Below are 22,641 nucleotides of genomic sequence, written 5' to 3' on the forward strand. Positions count from 1 at the left end.
TGGCTGCCACCAGCCTCAGTGCACATCACTTCTCATAAACACCGACTACCTCTCTCCACTTCCATGTGTTCCCACAAATTAGCATTCCATTAGCATGATATTAGCACATCCGACCTGTGCAGCCAAGGCCTTATCAAAGTGCCCTGTGATCCCTGGCTGCCCGTGCTTTAGTCTGGAGCGGGGGGGGCTGTTAGAGAGAAAGAGAGAGAGGGGGGAGGAAAAAAAGAGTTCCCCCAGAGAGAGCAAAGAAAGATGGAGTGATGGAGAGGAAGACAGACACAGAGAGAGAGAGAGAGAGAGGAGAGCGATGAGCTACATGATAACGAGCTGTGTTACAGTGCACCACAACACAGACTTGTCACAGTGTCTCAGGGCTGTGCTGATTTAAATGGGCTGCAGCAGATGTTTGGTGAATACAATCACACACTGCTGTGTACCTCACTTGACTTGCAAATATTTGCTAAGAAACTGTAATATTACATTCTCTCCGCTTTCTTCCTTTAGGACGTGTGAGGTAGCCATTCTAGTGCACACACACACACACACACACACACGACTTTCTCTCCATACAGGGTGTTGCTGTGGAATAGTGTTTATATTAAGTCATTTCTATGTAAATATTACACTCAGTGCAGTGACTGATGGGAAATATTTGTATTACTTTAAGTAAACATAGCATTAACTTTAGCAGGTAGATGCTACTGAATGACTAAAGATATTTGGTCTGAACAGCCACTGGGTTGATCCTCCCATTGTTGTTGATGGATATGAACCAAGTCAGAATAAAATATAAACAAATCAAAAACACATTCTATAACAACATGTTCTATTTTTGCTTTTATTTCCAGTGTCTCGGTTTCTCATCACATCCACCGGAGCCCTGTATATTTTGGACGTACAAATGGAGGACGGGCTTTACAACTACAGGTGTATGACACGGCATCGCTACACGGGAGAAACCCGGCAGAGCAACAGCGCCCGCCTCATTGTCTCTGGTAGGGAGGACGTCAGTGTTTTAAAAACTCTTAACGCCAGGTTTGAAGTTAATCATGTCCAGAAGACAGTTTGTACCAAATGGTTGTTTTTTGGGTTTTTTTGGCTGGTGCGGGGCTAATATATATATGGGGCTAATTCTGTCCAATATTTAATATCAAGTGGGAGCAACAGACAGAAAAGCCTAATCTGTTTCACATTATACAGTTAAACAGCTAAAGCATTTAGTTTTTTGATTGTTTTTATGTCTATTTTTTCTGGTAATTTCATGTTAATGACAGTACCTCTCCAAAATCTCGGGTTGTTTGTACTGGAAAAATACTTCAATTATTATATGTAAACATTTTAAAAACACTCAATTTTCTCTACAGACCCCACCAATTCAGCACCGCACATCCTTGACAGTTTTGAGCGTCGCGAGGTGATGATGTCACATCGAGTGGAGTTACCCTGCAAGGCCTCTGGTCATCCCGCACCCAAATACCGATGGCTGAAAGACAACAGGCCGCTGGAGCCCGACACGCGCTTCAGACAGAGCGTGACGGGCCTGCTGATAGAAAGAGCGCAGCCCAGTGACACAGGGACATTCGTGTGTGAGGTGTGGAATGGCTATGGCAATGCTGAAGTGACTGGAAGGCTGCTGGTAAAAGGTCAGTGACATCTGATGAGACGGCTCCACAGACCTAGATGCCGCTTTTGAGTTGTTCAAATATTCATTCTGTCACACAGCGTGGATTATATTGCCTTGTGTTGTCGACTAAACACCCAAACTCTCTGTCTCTTGAAGAGCACCTGAAGGTTGTGGTGAGTCCCAGGAAGGTCAAAGGGAGCGTGGGAAGCCAGGTGTCGCTGTCCTGCAGCGTGACTGGTTCAGAGGAGTACCAGTTGTCCTGGTACCGAAATGGAGAGCTTATATACCCCAGTAACAGCGTACGTATGACGGGCCAGAACAGGGAGAACCTGGTCATGGCTGGCATGGCCAAGAGTGATGGTGGAGCCTATCAGTGTTTCGCCAGATATGGCAAGATGTCAGCTCAGGACTATGTCCAAGTCATACTGGAAGGTCAGTTTTGTCGGCAACCATTTTTGTCTATATTTTTAGTGCAGCATGTCTGTGTGCTTTCATCTGTACGTGTATGAATTTGATCACTGCACTACAACTGCTCATACTGGAGTCACCATAATGGTACAAAAAGTTAACTTCCCAAATGTTTTTTTTATACTTGTTTTTTTTTTGGTCAATTCAACTAGTTTGGGACTAAATTTAATACACTTCCCTTCCTCTGACCAGATGGCACCCCCAAGATTTTGGCTTCATTCAGTGAGAAGGTCTACAACATCAACGAGTTCGTCTCGCTCTCATGCACGGTGAAGGGCACGCCAGAGCCTCGAGTGACCTGGACCCTGGACGATGAGCCAGTGATCCGGGACAGCCGCCATCGCATCTCCTACTACACCAACAGTGAAGGCCACGTGGTCAGCCATCTCAACATCAGCCAGACCCAGGTGCCTGATGGAGGGGTGTACCGCTGCAACTGCAACAACTCCGCCGGGACCGTTTCCTACCAGGCGCGAATAAACGTAAGAGGTGCTTGTCAGATCAACTCTTCCAGCACATTATCACATATACACATAAACATGTCTTGATTTATTCGGTCTCTATATGTTCTAATTGGCACTGTTCCCTGACCGTTAGTGAGTTTTCGTGTTGATTTCTACTGCGTTCTGTTTATGTTTGATCAAACAAGAAGGAGTTCTCCAACTGCTACCTTGTACCTGCAAATATAACTGATGTGTCAGCATTAACTTTATGAATACTCTGCTTCCTGTCCAACGCCTGCTGACAGCTTCATATTTGACATCATTAGGATGACGTTCTGTCTCTCCTGCTTATGGATGTAGTGCAATCTGCTCGGTGCAGGAACTTAGTGGAGATAATCACTGTTGTCATGTAGCAGCGATACAGATTCCCTCCTGCTTACTGTGCACCGCGCACGGCCATTAGTAATGCCATGCAGCGGAGAGTGAGGAGTGCATTCTGTACCTACAGTGGTTTCATTTGATTCAATCATCTTCTCAGGTTGTGAGGGTAAATAGGTTGATGGCCTGGCGTGGATGCTGAATGCAGAAGGAGGAATGAAGATAAATCTCTGCTGGAGATGCTGGAGTTAAATGAATGTTTCTCACATCGCTGGCTTCTTAATCATGGCTAAATGAGCAGCCCAGAGGAGTTGTCTGTGCTCAAAGCTCACCATGGAGCTAAGTTGAGGAGAAATACAGTTGATATGAACACATAGCTAGAGTTGAAACAGGACATTCAACACGGTTATAGTTGTTGTCCTTATTGCAAATGCAGTAAACGGTGTGAAACAATTGTGTGATTAGTCACGATTAATCATGATTAATCACCTAATATCACTGTGACATTTACTTTTCTTTGGTTTAATGAGTGTCACCCTGGGAGATCATGACCGCTGCTCTCTGGTCTGTCCTCTATCCATTGTCCTTGTTTTACTGGAGCTGCCAGTTTAGAAGAACTCAACCACTTTAGAGAAGATTAGGATGGAGAACAAATGGCAAAGTGGTGGTAGGTATGGTAGCAGAGATGTCGTGAGGTGAAGGGAGCAGTTAAAAAAAACATATTATCTTAATAAATCAAGGCATGTAGACATTGTGGTGTCTTAAAAACACACACAACACACAGAGCTGTATTTTACCGGACAACCCCTGCCTCAAAACCATTTTAAGAAACTTGTTTCTCCAATGTTATTCTTCAAGGACCTGCCAGCATCAGACCAATGAAAAACCTCACTGCCATCGCTGGGCGGGACATGTACATCCACTGTCGTGTCATTGGTTACCCGTACTATTCCATCAAGTGGTACAAAGACTCCAATTTGTTGCCTTACAACCACAGACAAAGAGCCTTCGAAAACAATGGCACGTTGAAGCTGTTTGACGTCCAGAAGGATGTGGACGAAGGAGAATACACCTGCAATGTGCTGGTGCAGCCTCAGCTCTCCACACACCAGAGCGTCTATGTTACTGTGAAAGGTAGGAGTCTCACTAGTGGTCAAGAAATGTGAAATATCTATGGTACCATTTTCTCCCCTACACTTGGTACAGAGTAGGATTTGAAGGAGCCATGTTTCAAGTATTTTTAAGTCGCTCTGTATGTACGTTTTTAGTGGTACAGGAGTAGCAGATACTGGTACACAAGTCTAGAGTGCCCTCTTCTGGCTCAAAGTGTGGAAATAACAAACGTGAAATGATATACTTTAATATATAAGTATTGTCCAAATATGAAATGTGCCTGTAGCAGCCACTGGTAACTCACTGATACAGTGGTGACAGTATGGCTGAAGGTTGTCTGCTTTGCCTTCATCAGTCATGTACTCAACACAGTAGATTAAACAAGGTAACCACACAAAGGCCACAAAGTTCTCGCTGCCAATCACATTAAAAATGAATATATCAGATGATTCTGTTGTTCATTTTATAGCAAATCCCCTTACATTGTACCATTGATTCAGAATGATGTTACTTTGTTTAAACTTCATCATGATAACTACAAATCCCAGTAACAAAGAACCACCATAGGTCATTCATTTGATGGCTATGACACTGTTTTTATCAGCACATTTGTCAAGAAAGCCATGGCAGTTCATCACTGATCTTTGACTCAGGGACAGTCCGTTTATCAGTCCACCTTCTGATCCTGGTGACTCTTTCCACCTGGGACATTTGTTGCCGATTGTATTTAGAAGGACCATATAGCTGGGATATCTATGTCTCCCTGCACAAACCACAGATATCTGGGAAAATATTAGCATATCACAACCGGAGAGAGAGAAACAGACACACCTCACTGATAGCAAAGCACCGTCTCCATCATCCAGGCCAGCTTATCTGCAGCTCATCTGAATATGCAGTAGCACTCAGCTGAGCCAGACGATGATAACCTCAGATTTCATCGGTGACGCTGCATAATTTGAAATGCCCCCCCACCACCACCACCACCACCAGCACCAGCACCACCACCGTCGCTCTCTGGTGGGCCTTGATGTTCTAACGAGTGTTCAGGGGGGAAATCACACACCGTAGACAAAGCCATGCCTCCATTCTGCCTCAGCTAATTTGCCTCTCAGCTGCTTAGCATTCCACCGCTGCCGAGAGGGAATCCCCAGGAGCCTATTATCCCTATTTTGTTGTGAATTAAATAAGCACTGAAGTGCCGCTTATTCCAATGTTATTTTAAATCATTAATTTTCCAAAGCATCTGGTTCTCACGATGGCTGCAGCGTCCCCAGAGAGCAGGGAAGAGTAAGGGGGAAATGTTATGTGCATGTTGTTTGAGAGAGAATTCAGCTGCTTCACATTAGAAGAAGTAATAAAATATTTCTCCTATTTCTACAAAATCATGGCTTAGTGTGTGGAGAAGAAGGTGATAAAGAGAGAAATGTAACTAATGAGGTACCGGGGGAGTGCTTTATAAAGAACCTCAGCAATGACAGAATAATAGCAGAGCTACTTCTGAACAAAAGCCACAAACCTGTTGTCTGCTGCTAAAATTAAACTAAAATTATAGGCCTGTAACCTGTGGGCCTGAGCGAGCACACTCCCGGAGGAAAATTAATTTGCATGTCTCCTCCACAGTTCCACCCACCATCCATCCTTTTGAGTTCCCTCGCTTTTCCATTGGCCAGCGGGTCTTCATCCCCTGTGTGGTCATGTCCGGTGACCAACCCGTCTTCATCACCTGGCAAAAGGACGGCCAGTCCATCCCAGCCAACCTGGGTGTCACCATAGACAACATCGACTTCACCAGCTCCCTGCGCATATCCAATCTCACGCTGAGGCACAACGGAAACTACACCTGCATCGCACGGAACCAGGCTGCCGCTGTGGAACACCAGAGCCAGCTCATCGTCCGAGGTGAGAACAGGAAAAGATGTAGTCTCACATAAGTGGAAGATAAGAAGAAAAATATGTGCTGTACAGATTCTACATAAAATGCTCAGGAGAGACAGTGGTGTGGAGTTGTTGCATAAATACTTTTTTTATTTAATGTGGAAAACAATAAGAATGATCCATGATTGTTTAAGGATGAATAAAATGAAAACCTTTTTTGCAGTTCCTCCCAAATTTGTGGTACAACCTAAGGATCAGGACGGCATCTATGGGAAGGCAGTGATATTGAACTGCTCAGCAGAAGGCTACCCTGTACCAACTATACAATGGGAGTACTCCAAAGGTAACGATGAGCTCAAACCTTCTATCATGTGGTGAGACACGAGGAGGTCTTTTGAAGAAATCTCATTCAACGTTTTGTCATTTTTATCTTTTCACTAAGTTCTTCAAGGTCAGACCTTCAAAGCTTCTGCAGAAGTGAATCTGTGAAAGCCAAAATTACAAACAGAAGCACCACGGCCTGATACAACATTTTTAAATCTTCAAACAGCCACTGTTGAATAGAAACCTTTGATTTAGTGACTTTATTCTGCATTATTGGAGCCAAGGCCACATTTTGAAAACTAAAATTCCAAATAAATTCAAAAGGTTTGACGGCAAAGTCAATAAAAAGATTTTTCCTAATGATGGATCTCAAAATTTCTTTTGAAGTTTATTCACAAAAAATGAACCCCCCTGGTACAATCTAATGCTAAAAACATTAACTATGTAGGAAATTGTAAGTTGTTTTGGATAAAAGCCTCTATCCGCTACAATTGTATAACATCTATCCATCTATCTATTATTATTATCATTATTATTATTATTATGTACTTGTCCTCAGAAACTTGTGGTACACCATCACCATCCAGGTTCATGTGTTGGTAAAACTACTGTTAAACTACCTCAGTTCCAGGTCTAGTCTAATACCTAACACCAACTCTGTTCCATGTTTTTGTGACAGGTGCTGGCGTCCCTCAGTTCAAACCAATCGCCCTCAACTCAGGATCAACTCGGATTGAGGTGCTGGTCAACGGCTCGCTGCTCATTAAGCACGTGCTGGAAGAAGACAGTGGCTTCTACCTATGCCGAGTCAGCAACGATGTTGGAGCCGATGTCAGCAAGTCCATGTATCTCAACGTCAAAAGTAAGAAAACAGCACCTCACTACTGTGTTTATACACACAGTTAGATCAGGATTAGTGATATTTTTAGTGATAATAAAAACTAACTATTATCACTAATAAAGGATTAGTGATAATAAAAACTGGACCATTTTTTTAGGAGCAGAACCCCATTGTTTACAGCATCAAAACGTCTCTATTGATCTTTAAGAGGAAATACGTAGGTGAAAAAAAGGATAAACTAGTGTAAGGGTGAAAGAAAATTACAAAATTATTTTAAAAAAAAACTCATAGATTAAATGAATCCAAATGCAGTTGTGGATGTTCCAGGACTTTTCATTGTTGTCGTTGCTTTATCAAACAGATACTGTTTTCCCTGGTTCTCCTGTGGACCAGTTTGACTCGTGGACATTCTAAACTTCTGATATCATGGCTGTTGAACACGTTTGCTCATGTTGAGGCTCAGGCAGTTCATACTGTATAAGCTTGATGTTTCTGGGTTAAGGTCAGACACAGAGGCCTGTGTGTTGTTGTTCTGTTGTTTATTCAGTTGAGCCTACATCGCTGCAGCAGTGGCAGCTACTCCAGAGGCTTAGGAGCCAATTAGAGAGCATACAAGCTGAGGCATGCTCAAGTGCTGGTGTGATGGATAACGTGATCTCCGCTGCATATTATTGGCTGCTCCGGAGTTTGATGCATCAGTGTGACTCACCAGATGTACTGTAGACTCTGGCTATGAACATGTTTTCAGTTGTTTGTTTACAATAGCACTTATCTTCTGACCAAAGTCAGAATCTCTGTGACACCAACCTCCGGTGTTCTCACTTATAATGATCACATTTGAATAATATCAGACAGACGACGGTTATATTTGTACTGTGGAGTATAAGGTCCAGGTTGAGAATCAAAAAATGTACGAAAAGAAGTTGTTAATTTATCAGAATGAAGTCGTAATATTAGTTTAAAAGAGCACGTCGTCCAACTCACGCTCTGTCAAATCAACACTGTTGATCTCGGTGAGTGTGCTTTTTTTTCGTCTCCTCCGATACACAGCAGCTAGACCTTTGACTTTAGTCTTAAAGAATTATGACTTTCTTGACTTTTTTTCTTCTCGTGAATCTACTACTTTTTTTTCCATAAATGTACCACTTTTCAATAAACATTTTTGATGTTAATTTCATAATTGTATATATATATTTGTATATATATATATATACAGTATATATATATATTCGTATATTTGTGGTTTCCTTTCAATAGGAGTTTAACAACAACATGTAAAACATGCAAATGTTCAAACCAGAACACCGTTTTCGAGGCCACTGTCCATTGTCTTGGTCTCTTGTTTCACCGTAGGACAAAGATAATGAACAGCGAGTGTGTGGTGAAAAGAGGTCCGGCTACGTGAGCCTGAAGTATCGCTAAACAAAAATCAATAGATTCGAAAAGATGGTCGAAGATGTCCAACGTAAATATGTGAAAGGCAGTAATGTGAGCAGGTCATGTAGATGACACAGAGGAGCAAATGTTTTCATGAGCACACACAAAGACACAATGGACTCACACACACACACACACACAGAGCTGTACATTAATCCAAAGACAGAGCGTGAATGCTCCGATATAGTGACGCTCACTGCAGTCATTACAAAAGACTAATGGTTCAGGCTGCTAATGCAGTGGTTTAGATGCAGTCGCTCCCACTCTGCCTGGCTATTGTGTTGGACGCCGCAGGAAATGAATTGTAGACATTGGTTTATGGTGGCTTGGTGCTTTCATTGTTATGAGCTCCTGTGCATAGGCTAATGTCTACTTATAATATAACCGCAAATCTCATTTATTGCTGTGGGATAAAGTTGCACGTCGATGAACCACTGTTTTCCACAGACGAGCCTCTCTCTGTGGAGGAACAGTGGTTTTGTCACATCAACGGCATCAAAACAAGTGATTTTGGTGCGACTTTCAGTCAAACGTCTCTGCCTTTAGAACAGATGCAACTCAGTCAATCCATCACTAATCTATGACAGATGCTATCTGAGACCGTCAACGGCCACTCAGTCTTTATCTCGGCCAGTTGAGACCAATCAAGCTTATTAGACATCATAATGTCAGTAGATGCTGTGATTAGGACAGAGGACATAATGAGGCCTCGCTAAAGAGGAGTGGCAAATGGTCCCGTGGTCACTAATCAGTCTGAGGCACAACACTTTCTCTTTTTTTCCCATCATATTCAGTCATCGACCTCAGTCCAGTCTGTCCTTTCCTGGACAGCTTTCTTTCCCAGTCTGCAGGCGTCCATTTAGCATCATGCTTCACATCCAAGCCAATTGTGCAGCTAAGGGAATTATTTCAGAACATTGGAGGCTGCCAGTGTACCTCCCCCCCCCCCCCCCCCCCCCCCCCCCCCCCCCCCGCGCTCCCCCCCCCCCCCCCCTCCCCCTCTTGTCTCCCCCTCTACTGTACGGCCATGGCCGCAATAGCTGCTGCCGGTGTGGATGATGCGGGTTGTGTCTTCCCCAGCTCCCACTTACAGTGTGCCTTCAGGGCAGAGAGCTTCTCACAGCTGAGCTCATCTACGGGGCTGTTGTCTGGACCTCATGGCCTGATTGAGCCTGGAACATTCTATGACTGTATCATCTCAACAAGCAGCCGGCAGCACATGCAGACTAGCGTTCATGTTATTAGCATGAATGGATGATTAAGCAGGTTAAAAAAATCTGGTCACATTTAATGGGACTGGATGGCTGCACGTCAGAATATTTTTTTTAGACTTGCACTTCCTACTTATTCAACTGACGTTCACAAATGTCCCCGGTGACATTTAAAAGTAAACAGCAGGTTGATGTATCAATCCTGAGACCAGGGAGCATTAGAAACGTTTCTTTTGGTGCCTGCATTGCGACATTCAAGGCGCAATTGTGTAGTCATCATCGCACTCCTGTGGAAATCAATGGCAGGTCCATGTTCTATTCCTGGCTACTAGAAATGGCCCTTTTTCTGAGAGCAGCGACTGAGGAGAGAGGGAGACACAGAGTGAGAGAGAGAGAGAGAGAGAGAGAGAGAGAGAGAGAGGGAGGGAGGAGGAGTGAGGTAGGAGGAGTGAGGTAAAGGTGGGGAGAAAAGAGGAGAGACTGTCCGATGCTGGTTGGCATGGTAACCTGGCCAGGTGAAAGGGAGCCTGGGAGAAGGGGGGGGCTAGAAAAGGGGGGTGCTTTTGTCTCAGGGGAGTAGCCTATCAGCAGCCAACCTATCCCCACAATCCCCTGCAGGCTTAAATGTATCATCACTGCCCTCTGGGTTGCTGTGGAGGAACAGGGCTCTCCTCACCTCTACATAAAAAGACACAATGTACTGTGTGGAAAACACACACTCTGCACTCTGCTGGCGTTTTTTTTTTTTTTTTTTTTTTTTTGCTTTTCCAGAAGCTGCAGTGTTGATTTTCTTTCTCTTTTTTTTTCAAACTAAGCCTCAGATACAGCAGCAGATTTCTAGGAATAATCCTCAAAAAAAAAAGAAAAAAAGAAAATTCCCACATATCCATCCTCATCATGCCTCCCAAATACAGCTGCGTTTTCAATTAGAAGCAATGCATGAGCGCCTTCCCTGTGTCTGTCTTAATGTGTGAAGGACAGTGATCTATTTATGCCTCATTTTTTATGCTTCATTATGCTTCGTCGCAGTGTCACTAGTGTCGACTCCCCCACAGATATTTACTTGTACTTACAGACCACTGTTAAATAGGCCTTCACATAATTCAACACACACACGTCGTCCTGTGTCCCTGCAGCACTGGACCAAAATACAGTCTTACACTAAATTGTAACTGTTGTCTTTTTGTTGTATTTTGACCCCCCCCACCTCGTCCTGCTCCACCCTCCACCCTCCACCCTGCTGCCTTGTTCCCTTAATGTGACTCAATATTAAAGAAATACATCAACAGCACAATTACAGGCCACACAGTGAGCCTCGGGGCTGGCTCAGCTGTGCTTTTCACACACACTCTTGTTCACTTATGCATGTACACAAACGCTAGTGACATTCAAGTACAAAACACTTCAGATGCACACGTTCAAACAGCATGTGTTAAACAACGAGTTCAACCAGAGAATACACGACTAACATGTCCTCCTTAGATACAACAGATTCTGGAAAAACAGTCTTTTATCCCTGAATTGTCTGGAAAATTCACTGCAAATAATATGTTTTAATCCATTATTAAAATATTATATTTCAAGTTTCCACATCTGTATTTGCCAGTGGGCAGTTATTTAAAAACAAAATCATAAAAAAAAAAACTCTTAGTAAAAAGGTTTAATAAACTATGAAAGATATAAAGGAGATTCTTCATATAAATGGAACCTTTCACATGTAAATATAAAAGAAATAAAAAGTAAATAAAATATACATATGAATCACTTATTTGTCCCACGATGGGACGAAATCCAAAGTTTAAAAAAAAGTTTGTTTTTCTTTAGTCTGACATCATCAGTATCAGTGCACTTTCTTTATATTTCAGGATTATTGTCATCCAACTCAAAAACACTTTTGTTAAAATGTCATAGAGTTTAACATTTAGCATCAATTTGTTTTGTGTATCAATATGTTTTATTATTAATAAACAGATACTGCTTTGTTTTAGGTTTCTATAGAAAAAGAAATATATATGTGGTTGTACTACACAGATACATATATATATATAGAGAGAGAGAGAATATTTAGTTGTAAATGTCATCTCTGTGTTGTTGTAGAATTCCCTCTGCTCTGGATGGTGAAAGGCTTTCGCTGTTTACAGTGCTCTACACACCTTTCACCGTCGCTGCTTTTTGTCACCTCGCACAGTCGCGATGTGCCAGAGTGAATGTCAACAGCGTTGCCTCGCGCTTGTAGCTACTTACATGGAAAAATGCTCTAATACGATAATGTTTACATAAAGCCTCAGCAGGTATTTTTTCCCCTCACTTATCCAAATGTGTCTCACAAAAAATTCATACTTGTCATGCAAAATAAATCAGCCTTCTTTTCCACAGCCGAACCCCAAATGGCTGAGGAGTGAATAAGAGATGAGGCTTAAATGTCTGCAACCTCTTGCCTGACACTTCCCATCACATCACTGGAATCACGCGTGTGTGTGTGTGTGTGTGTGTGCACCAAAGACAGAAAATGAGGAATTGCACACACACACACACACACACACACACACATGCATGTTTAAACATGTGTGAGCATCTGGGAGCAGAGGGTTGTTATACACTCCACTGTGGGTGTAATGAGCCATGTATATAGTTAGTGTGTGTTTAGTGTGATGTCTTCAGAGTGTTGTTAGAGCATCACTGTACCATTCAGGACCCTCTGATACAAGATGCGAGTCTCGCCCGTGGCAAAACAAAAAGCAAACGATTATCATCGCTCATCAACGGTCACAGAAATATATATACATATATATTTTCACCATAAATATGTTTCTTCTTGTTTGTAAATGGAGACAAATGTAACTTTGTTTATGAAAAGTATGGTTAAATTAGCGGTTTGGTCATAAAGTGTACTTTATCTGATGACTCCCACTGGTTTCTTTTTTTAGTAAATGTATTTGATTAAATACTTAATATTTAATGTTTAACTTTACACTTGTCGTTAGACCTGGTATAATTATGACATCTTTGCGTGTGTGCAAGTGAAATTGAGACCAACTTTTTGGTACCAACTTTTTAATAATTATGGTTGTTGTTGTTGTTGTCAACAACTTTTTTCCAAGGACTAGTTTGTGTCTTACTCAGTGCTATCTCACCACACCAGTGTGGTGAAGAGAAAACTAAAATGTCTCATTCAGACTGAAGCCATTTCCACGAACAGCGTTTCTCATGTTTAATGAAGCCAACACCGAACATCACCTGTTTCCGCTGTGTTGTTTTTCACCAGTTCCGGCCATGATCACGTCCTACCCCAACACCACACTGGCCACACAGGGCGAAGAGAAGAAGATGAGCTGCACGGCCCACGGTGAGAGGCCCATCATGGTGCGATGGGAGAAGGAGGAACGCATCATCAACCCCGAGACCAGCCGCTACGTGGTGTCTGTCAAGGAGGTGGGCGATGAAGTCATCTCCACACTGCAGGTAAGAAATGGGCAACATTTATGGAAAGATGGACTTGACTCTATCACATGTCACTGGTTTCATTTTGAGCAGAGACCTACATTTGTAGAGCCTTAAAAACAGTGTGTAATTTACACAAATTTCCCAAGAAAGAGTTTATGCAAAACTAACTTCTTCTTCTATGAATACAGATTTTTTCTTTCAAAAATGAAAAGAAAAAGCACTATTGATAACCCTTTGAATGTCGTAGCTAACTTTGTACTATTTAGTGTATTTTCCTATTTATGACCGTCTTGATAATACATTTCATTCCAGATCTTGACTCCCTATTTAGAATAACTTATTTTATACATGAGTTAAATCTAAAACTTTAAAGTGAATATATTAAATATAAGTATCCTACTCCTTTGAATAAAAAAAAGGATTTTCAAGGATCTTCTTTGTCAGAATCCTTTTTAAATGTGACTGAACACACACTGAAGAACAGAAGAAAAAAAGAAAAAAAAAGTGGTTTCTTAGTTTTCAAAAACTACAGCTTTTTACCTTGGTTATGCTTTGCCAATTATTTTGCTTTCTGTATTCATTTGACATGATAGTACCAGGTTACTGACACAAAACATGTTATTTAACATTGTTAAATAAAATAGGTACAAATTGTACAAATATGTAATTTTTTTTTTGTTATTCAAAAAGTGACAGCAAAATAATACAAATACTTTTAGTCCCAATGGTGTATTGATATTTTCCCTCACTGCTGGAAAAAAACCAACTGTATTTTGTTGTTGTTCATCCTTCAGATCATGCCAACGGTGAGGGAGGACTCTGGCTTCTTCTCTTGTCATGCCATCAACTCCTTTGGTGAAGACAGAGGAATCATACAGCTGACTGTTCAAGGTAGAGAAACACAGGAATCTGCTGATGAAAAGAGAATCAATCAAAGTTTCTGTTACTGTATTTGTTGTATAAGTGGAGTTCGTACTGAGCTGTGAGGAAGTTTGAAACAAACGTATCGTTGTTTCTCCTTGAAGAGCCCCCAGATCCTCCCGTGGTGGAGATCAGAGAGGTGAAGGACCGGACCATAGCACTGCGCTGGACCATGGGTTTCGACGGCAACAGTCCAATCACAGGCTTTGATATTGAGAGCAAGAATAAATCAGGTAATTTCTCGATGGTGCAGCCGAACTGACCACTGGTCAGAGTAGACAGGGTCTGAGTATGTATGAGCGAGGTTTTCTGGATGAATTATCTCTCCACTCCTCCCACTGTCTCTCTACCAACATTTAATAAATCCTGTCCCAATGCACTTAAAAGGATATGACCTCCCTCTTTGACTTGAACAACCCCAATAAAACCTCACCCTCTCCCTCCCACAGCCTCCTGGGACACCGCTCAGAAGACCAAAGATGTCTCACCTCAGCTCAACCAGGCCACCATCATCGACCTGCACCCCTCCTCCACCTACAGCATCCGCATGTTTGCCAAGAACCTGATCGGGAAGAGTGAGGCCAGCAACGAGCTCACCATCACAACTGAAGAAGCAGGTAAAAAAAAAACATGGAGCAGAGGCAGTTCTGACGTTAGCATATTCACAAATGGTCCCGCAGAAAAAGGAGCTCGCACATGATTGGTGGTTACCGTTTGTCGTGCTGAGGCTTAGCATAGTAGCAACGAGTGAGAGACAGCAGTGAGATGTGAGTGCAGTGTAAAAGACAAGAGGCAATGGAGGTAAAAGGCCAAGTGAGTCAATTCATTAACAGCCCAGTGACATCAGCTCCATCGGCTCTGTTGCATTATTGAACACACGCTGACCCTGCACTAAAAGCAGAACTTTTCAATTAGCGGCCTCTGTAGTAAATGTCACGGTACAGTCAATAGACATAGACCAAACCCTTCCATACCTTCACACCCTCTGCTAGCCCTCCTGCAACATCAGTTCAAAAGGCTCACTTCTGATGGTTTTCAGTTTGATTGCATGTATGTGTTGATGCTCCTGTCACAGCGCCTGATGGACCCCCGCAGGAAGTGCAGCTGGAAGCCCTCTCCTCTCAGAGCATCAGAGTCACTTGGAGGGTATGTCCAGCAAAATATCTGTTTAAAACTATACATATAGTTTGATAAGGTTTTTGTTGTGTGGAAAATTACAATCAAAGCCAAAAAAAACAAACACATTATTTGACTTTGTCTTTTGTCCCTTTATAAACATATAACACAATGTTAAAAAAACAAGTGAGAAAAACATTTACCTGGAAAATTCAATTCAGCTTTGCAACATGTACAGCCTAACTAATTTCTACTTTGAGTTTACATATGGCTGCATCTAGTTTTTAGTATCTCCATGACCAGAAATGTACTCAGCGGATAAACTTTATGGTGACTTTAAGAGTTTTTAAATCACTCAGTACTCAGGGTAGAAATGAAGGCAGAAATGATCAGGGAAACAGCAGGGAGTATTCACCTGGAATTACAGGTAATGACAGACCAGCCCAATATGTTTTATTTACATGTGTTTGTATTATAGCATCATTTAAAGAATGTAACAAATTTGTTCATTCTTGAGTAAAATATGACTAGTACAGACAAACATTTGTCTGAACCATTTTATAAAAAAAATGACCTTTTCTCACTGATCTCCCAGCCGCCCAAGAAACACCTTCAGAACGGGGCCATCAAAGGGTACCAGGTGGGCTACCGAGAGTACAGCTCAGGTGGAAACTACCAGTTCAGTGTGATCAGCGTGGAAACCACAGGAGACAACGCTGAGAGTCTGGTCCTGGACAACCTGAAGAAGTTCACCCAGTACGGTGTGGTGGTGCAGGCCAGCAACAGCGCTGGAACGGGGCCTTCATCGACAGAGGTGGCTGCGACAACACTGGAAGATGGTGAGTTTGGGCTGAGAGCAGAGGGAGGAAGGGGGGGGGGTCTCAATGTTGACACAACAGAATAGAAGTGCTGAACCAAGTGAAGATGTGTGTGTGTTTTCCCTCCACTTGCGTGTGAAACAGCCTGATAGAATCTTGCAAAGATTTGTGGGGATATGTTACAACCTAGTGGAAATCAAGTGGTACTGCTAGCTGTAATTATTTCAAGTACCGACTCCAGACCCAACTCTGTTCTGTTGTTTTTGTTCTTCCAGTACCCAGCCGTCCTCCAGAGAACGTCCAGGCTATAGCCACATTTCCAGAGGTCATCTCCCTGTCGTGGCTGACTCCTCCCAAAGATGCTCTGAACGGAAACTTGCTAGGATTTAGAGTCATCTACTGGGCCAACCTGCCTGATGGAGGTACGCAACAATCACACCGTGTGGGGCTTGGATAAGAACAGAGTGTGTCTGCGAGGGTGTGTGTGTGTGTGTGCGTGTTTATGTTAAAGAAACATTTATGATCAACCCTTTTTTTAATAAACACAAATAAAAGCAGCTGCCACTGCTCACCACAGCCAGTGGTTTTCTTTCAATACTTACTGTCACTACACTGCATGTGGTAGCTGTGATCTTCATTTAACTGAAATAGTGACACAGTGCCCTAATATTTTTCCCCTACTCTGCAGGTTTGGATTTCTGGTTGATAGGTTTTTAGTGGGAAGTGAGAATTAGGTCAAGTCAGAGGTAGTTTACCTGCCATCTAACGTTACTTATAGGGGATTGAGGTCACTTCATGTCTGCTTATAGGCTCACAAAAGTCCATACGGCAAGTGCACACATACACACGGATAAGTCTCAAAATAAATGCACAAATGCAAACATAGCAAAAAGGACTTTATTATCTTTGACCAGCAGATGGAGGGCTTTACCACTGCTGGTAAAATCGTTTGTCAATACACCATTTGTAGTTTCATCACAGTATTTTTTCATGTACTGTAATAAATACAGTATTATATTAGTTATCTATACCCATTTCTTAATGACCTTAATTTATGTTTAATTTAATTAATTTAATCCAACTGCTCACATTAAGATAACATTAAGTTGCATTACGTTAAGTGACTTTTTTTTCACATTTCCCTGCTTTTATTTCCATAAGAACTTGGAGAAATCAGGAATGTGACGACCTCAAAGCCTTCTCTGGAGCTGGACGGACTGGAGAAATACACCAACTACAGCATCCAGGTGCTGGCCTTCACCCGAGCCGGAGATGGTGTCCGCAGTGAACAAATATACACTCGCACCAAGGAAGATGGTAGGGGGAAAAAAGTCACGTTTCCAAATGAAAGGCACGATCATCAGACAGACACCAAGGTTTCTCTCTCTTATCTTCTGGTCGTCTTCTCCTTTCAGTTCCTGGTCCTCCAGCAGGGGTGAAGGCAGCTGCTGCGTCGAACTCAGTGGTCTTTGTGTCCTGGCTCCCACCACATAAAGTCAATGGCATCATCAGAAAATACACTGTTTTCTGCTCCAACCCACACCCTACGGTATAATTTTTTTTAAATTAAAAATTATTATAAACGGTTTTTGTGCAGTAACTTTGAATTGGGTTGATCTTGTTCATATGATTTATACTTCAATTTTTTTAATGTACAGAAAAAAAAAGAAATATTAATTGGATGAAAATTAAAATAAAACACATTCAGTGAAGTTCCAGAATTGTATTTATTTTTACCAAAAAACAAGACAAGATTTTATTAACACTGTTTTAGTAAGCTTTAAATAAATAGAGAATAAACATAATTAAAACTAAACGTTGGCTACCTTCATTACATGGGACTTGAAAGGACACATGAAGAAGCCCAGGTAAACTGATGGTAAACTCTGGCTGTGGATGTTCTCTCTCACCCAGGTGAGCAGTGAGTTTGAGGCAGCTCCAGACGTCTTCTTCTACCGCATTCCCAACCTGAGCAGGAACAGGCAGTACAGTATCTGGGTGGTGGCGGTCACTGCTGCAGGAAGAGGAAACTCCAGTGAAATCATCACAGTCAAACCCATGGCTGAGGGTATGTACAGTGTGTCACAGTGAAAACTCAGTGTCAGGTTCAGTTCCAAAGGTGAATTAATGCACTGTCCACATTGATGAGTCTAACCAAGCGTGTTGGACTTTTGTAGCCCCTGCTCGGATTTTGACATTCAACAGAACCGTCACGACACCGTGGATGAAGGACATTGTGCTGCCCTGTAAGGCCGTAGGAGATCCGTCGCCCACCATCAAGTGGCTGAAGGAAATGTGCGTTTAAAGTCTATATGTTTTCACACACGTGTGCTTTTTGGTTTTCTGACACTTCATTTCTCACTTTTAGCAATGCAACCCCAGCACCGGTTGTGATTGACAGTCGGCGCAGCGTCCACGGGAACGGCAGCCTCATCATCCGCACGGTGAAAGCAGAAGATTCTGGAAACTACACTTGTGTTGCCAGTAACAGCTTTGGGTCGGACAAGATTGTCCTCAACCTGCAGGTTCAAGGTGAGGGTTTGTCCATGTTTGGAGACAAAGAACACTGTGTCCCCAGTGAAGTGACCAGTTTGATAGTGTGGAAAAACCTTAGTGGGTCTTTGGGTCTTAATAAGACAAATTTAATGTCAAATCCTCCTCTACAGTTCCACCTGACCAGCCCCGCCTCACTGTTACCAAGACAACCACCACCTCTATCACCCTCTCCTGGATTCCAGGAGACAACGGAGGCAGCTCCATCAGAGGTCAGACATATATACCACACTTTCTCCACTACTCTGTCTTTATTTTCCTACATTTTCACACATTGACCTGAGTTTATATTCCTACTTGTGCGCCCCCACAGGTTACATCCTGCAGTACTCCGAGGACAACAGTGAGCAGTGGGGAAATCATGCCATCAGTCCCAGTGAACGCTCCTACAGACTGGAGAATCTCAAGTGTGGCACGTGGTACAAGTTTACCCTCACAGCTCAGAACGCAGTTGGACCAGGAAGAATCAGTGAGATCATAGAAGCAAAGACTCATGGGAAAGGTAGGATCGGGTTCAAAGAAGGTCTATGAATGGCACTAACTTACTATTTTTTTTTATTATTTTATTATTTTGATATGTCAAATGTTTAACGGTAACAGTGTGCTTATAGCACCCCTACAGGCGGGCAGTTTGTTAACACCACTGGTGTTTTGTCCTTTGATAAAATGATCCATCATATACTGTCAAATAAAAATGAATGAATAACTACCACGGTGAGCATGGAGCGCAGTTACATTTTCCAACACTTCTGTCCCTCACAGAACCGCAGTACTCCAAAGAACAGGAGCTCATCACCAGCATCAATGCCACTCGAGTGAAGATAAACCTAAGCGGATGGAACAACGGTGGATGCCCCATCACCTCCTTCTCTCTGGAGTTCCGGCCTGTGGACTCGCCCACGTGGACCACAGCCCAGCGCACCTCCCTCACTAAAAGCTACATCCTGTACGACCTGCAGGAGGCCACCTGGTATGAGCTGCAGATGAAGATCTACAACAGCGCTGGCTACGCTGAGAAGAGAGTCAAGTTTGCAACCCTCAGCTACGATGGCAGTGAGTTCAACTACGACTTTTTCTAAAGCATTCGGACAAATGATTTCTCAAGTTCTAACTGCCACGTAGTCTCTGTCTGTTAGTTTGCAATAAATTCATTAAATCAACCTGGCGTTCTCACAGTAGTATTTGTCACCACGTCTTTTCTCAGGTACAATCGCGCCATTAGTGAAGGCGCCCAATGTCAGTGAGGAAAACTCAGGTGGCGGAGAAGGCTTGAAGATGATGGTCACTATTTCTTGCGTGCTGGTCGGGATCGTTGTTATTTTCATTGGACTGCTGGTGCTGAGGAGGAGGAGGAGGGAGCAGAGGCTGAAGAGGCTGAGAGGTGAGATGAGGACGCAACTGAGGAAAAGATCACAACTGAAAAATGTTGCTACGAAGTAAAACCTTCTTTTGGATTGTCAATCATACAGTGTCAATTATTATAGTTTGTCTTCTTTTATTGTTTTATTTTTCATCCACTGGAAATGAATATATTTCACTTCAAATATCATATTCTAAGTTGGAAAAAACCCTGTAAACAGGGATCTCAAACTCCTGGACAGCAGACCACTTCCTGTCCAGGAACCCCTACAGGCCAGAACTAATAACCATGAGTCAAATCGTGTTAATCGTTTCATTAAAATGTGTGTGTACTCTTGTTACATGAAGTACTTAAAAGAAACAGACATAAAAAAGACACGTGTACTGCAGTAGTGGTCCCCGGCACAAATGAGTGTGAAATGATTATTGACATATAATTTGACACATATGCGTATGTTTCAGCAGCAGCATGGCTCTCTTCTATCACTTTCTGTTACACACATTTCACATTTTGTCCACCCGAGTTTTATTATGTATGAGGTGAACTGATGGGTTCATTTGATTTCCAGATGCAAAAAGCTTGGCCGAGATGCTCATGAGGTAAGACTGTTAAACAACTTCCTTCTCTGCTGTTAATGTTGCTAATATCAAGTGTTTGATATAAACTCAGTTTTTGTCACGTCCCTTTTTTGTGCTTCACAGTAAAAACACACGTCCTGCGGAGCCAATTAACAAGCAGCAGCAGACACTCCGCATGCACATCGACATCCCCAGAGCCCAGCTCCTGATCGAGGAGCGAGACACCATGGAGACTGTTGGTGAGCTCCCTGAGACCTTTCTTCCTCCTCCTGTCCAGGAAATGAGCCTGGAAATAATTCCCCTTTAATGTGTGTTCGTGTCTGTCCCACAGATGACAGGTCCACTGTGTTACTGACTGATAACGACTTTGGAGAGACCCAAAAACAGAAGTCGTCCACAGTCACCCATACTGTCCACTATCAGTCTCTGTCCCAGGCCACTGGTCCGCTGGTAGATGTGTCTGATGCCAGACCAGGAACCAGTAAGTCCAGTACGGACGCCTTTTTTTTAAAAACTCATTTCTGATGAAATGTTTACTATTGTTCAGTTATCATCATTGTGAATACTTTGGTCAATGTTTCACTTTACCCAATTCTATGCTTAATTTAGGCATTAACTCACAAAATAGTAGTTGCAAAGTTTAAAAGTTAAGAATTTGATTCTACAATGAAATAAAATGTAAAATTAAATCACCAATTTTAATTTTACCTCAGGGTTGAAGAATTAGCTTTACACTCTCAGGTGTTCTACACCGTGATTGACTGAAAACCCAGTGTTCTGCATTGACAAAGACCATATCAAGGCATTCCAAAAAAGTCTTTAGCCGTAGCATGTGACTGGAATTGTCTAAATAATCTTATAAATATAATTTAATTAAAAACAAATTAAGGTTGGTATGGTAGCATTTATAGTATAAATATAATTGAAAAGTTATCTTAATTAAATATATTTTTTGTTTCCAAAAGTATTGAAACTAAAGCAGTAGATTATACAGTTTTCAGTTCCATTTCCCATGACTCCATTCCACCTCCTGTGTTTTCTACGTTCTCAGATCCTACAGCGCGACGTTTAGCCAAAGCAGGTCCGGCTGCTCGCAACCGCTACGCCAGCCAGTGGACACTGAACAGGCCGCACCCCCAGGTTTCCTCCCACACCCTCAGCACTGACTGGAGACTGCCGACACCCAGGGTTGCAGGCTCAGTTGACAAGGAGAGTGACAGCTACAGCGTCAGCCCATCTCAGGACACAGGTAAAGGGTTCAGCTGGACGTGTCTCCACTTTTCATGTCTAACAACAACCAGTATCAAATACAGTATGTTGTTGTGCATCTCCATCAGACTAACAGTAAATACTTGAGCCATTAACCCTTGTCACTAACCCCAACACTAACTCTGACCCAGACCGAGCGAGGAGCAGTATGGTGTCAACAGAAAGCGCCTCGTCCACTTACGAGGAGTTGGCCAGAGCTTATGAACACGCCAAGATGGAGGAGCAGCTGCGGCACGCTAAGTTCACGATCACGGAGTGCTTCATCTCTGACACTTCCTCGGAGCAGATGACGGCAGGAACCAACGACTACACTGACAGTCTGACCTCCAGCACACCATCTGAGTCGGGCATCTGCCGCTTCACTGCTTCCCCTCCCAAGCCTCAGGACGTCAGCCGAGTCATGAACATGGCCGTACCCAAGGCCCACAGACCGGGTGAGGACACGGTGCCTGACGACCAACGTTCGGTCTTCCTCTAACACACTGACAAGCTGAAGCTGATGACATTTCTCATTGTGATAGTGGTCATTTACCACAGCCTTCACCTGTGACTGAAGTTGGCACTATAACCTAGTCACTAGTTTCTGTGAGAACTGTGAGAAAACATCCAGAAAAGTCAGCAAACAACTATTTGAATCTTTTAATGCAATATTACAATTCAATACGATAAAAAAAAGAAAAAAAAATAGTCATCTACAAATGAAGTAACATGAACTACAGTGGGTGGATACATTAGGTAGTAATATTGGGTTTCTACAAAAATCCTTCACTTTCCTTTCCGTGCAAAATCCACACCCACTACTATGATGCTCTGAAAAGAATATAGAATATTAGAAATTAGAAAATAACTTCTATAAATGGTTTAT

The 22,641-nt window shown here is 42.6% G+C and overlaps 1 protein-coding gene across 3 annotated transcripts in view; it reads left to right on the forward strand.

The window, feature by feature from the left end:
• The window catches only part of dscama (Down syndrome cell adhesion molecule a), a 100,030-nt gene that overhangs the window by 75,370 nt on the left and 2,019 nt on the right, over window positions 1-22,641 (forward strand). The window contains exons 5-33 of one of the 3 annotated variants that reach the window (XM_017041772.2): window positions 849-995; window positions 1,365-1,643; window positions 1,781-2,056; window positions 2,285-2,581; window positions 3,772-4,047; window positions 5,650-5,928; window positions 6,128-6,247; window positions 6,908-7,090; window positions 12,983-13,179; window positions 13,956-14,052; window positions 14,187-14,315; window positions 14,532-14,699; window positions 15,158-15,228; window positions 15,794-16,037; window positions 16,292-16,438; window positions 17,178-17,333; window positions 17,432-17,565; window positions 17,931-18,084; window positions 18,194-18,311; window positions 18,385-18,548; window positions 18,683-18,781; window positions 18,883-19,071; window positions 19,332-19,622; window positions 19,774-19,950; window positions 20,498-20,528; window positions 20,631-20,746; window positions 20,839-20,997; window positions 21,559-21,756; window positions 21,908-22,210. In XM_017041772.2, coding sequence (XP_016897261.1) covers window positions 849-995; window positions 1,365-1,643; window positions 1,781-2,056; window positions 2,285-2,581; window positions 3,772-4,047; window positions 5,650-5,928; window positions 6,128-6,247; window positions 6,908-7,090; window positions 12,983-13,179; window positions 13,956-14,052; window positions 14,187-14,315; window positions 14,532-14,699; window positions 15,158-15,228; window positions 15,794-16,037; window positions 16,292-16,438; window positions 17,178-17,333; window positions 17,432-17,565; window positions 17,931-18,084; window positions 18,194-18,311; window positions 18,385-18,548; window positions 18,683-18,781; window positions 18,883-19,071; window positions 19,332-19,622; window positions 19,774-19,950; window positions 20,498-20,528; window positions 20,631-20,746; window positions 20,839-20,997; window positions 21,559-21,756; window positions 21,908-22,210 — 5,199 coding nt within the window. The remainder of the gene's footprint in view (window positions 1-848; window positions 996-1,364; window positions 1,644-1,780; window positions 2,057-2,284; window positions 2,582-3,771; window positions 4,048-5,649; window positions 5,929-6,127; window positions 6,248-6,907; window positions 7,091-12,982; window positions 13,180-13,955; window positions 14,053-14,186; window positions 14,316-14,531; window positions 14,700-15,157; window positions 15,229-15,793; window positions 16,038-16,291; window positions 16,439-17,177; window positions 17,334-17,431; window positions 17,566-17,930; window positions 18,085-18,193; window positions 18,312-18,384; window positions 18,549-18,682; window positions 18,782-18,882; window positions 19,072-19,331; window positions 19,623-19,773; window positions 19,951-20,497; window positions 20,529-20,630; window positions 20,747-20,838; window positions 20,998-21,558; window positions 21,757-21,907; window positions 22,211-22,641) is intronic. The other 2 variants (XM_008332250.3, XM_008332252.3) reach the window with 2 other exon arrangements.

The sequence above is a fragment of the Cynoglossus semilaevis genome, chromosome 19, assembly GCF_000523025.1.
Source record: "Cynoglossus semilaevis isolate Cse_v1.0 chromosome 19, Cse_v1.0, whole genome shotgun sequence".
Classification (NCBI taxonomy): domain Eukaryota; kingdom Metazoa; phylum Chordata; class Actinopteri; order Pleuronectiformes; family Cynoglossidae; genus Cynoglossus; species Cynoglossus semilaevis.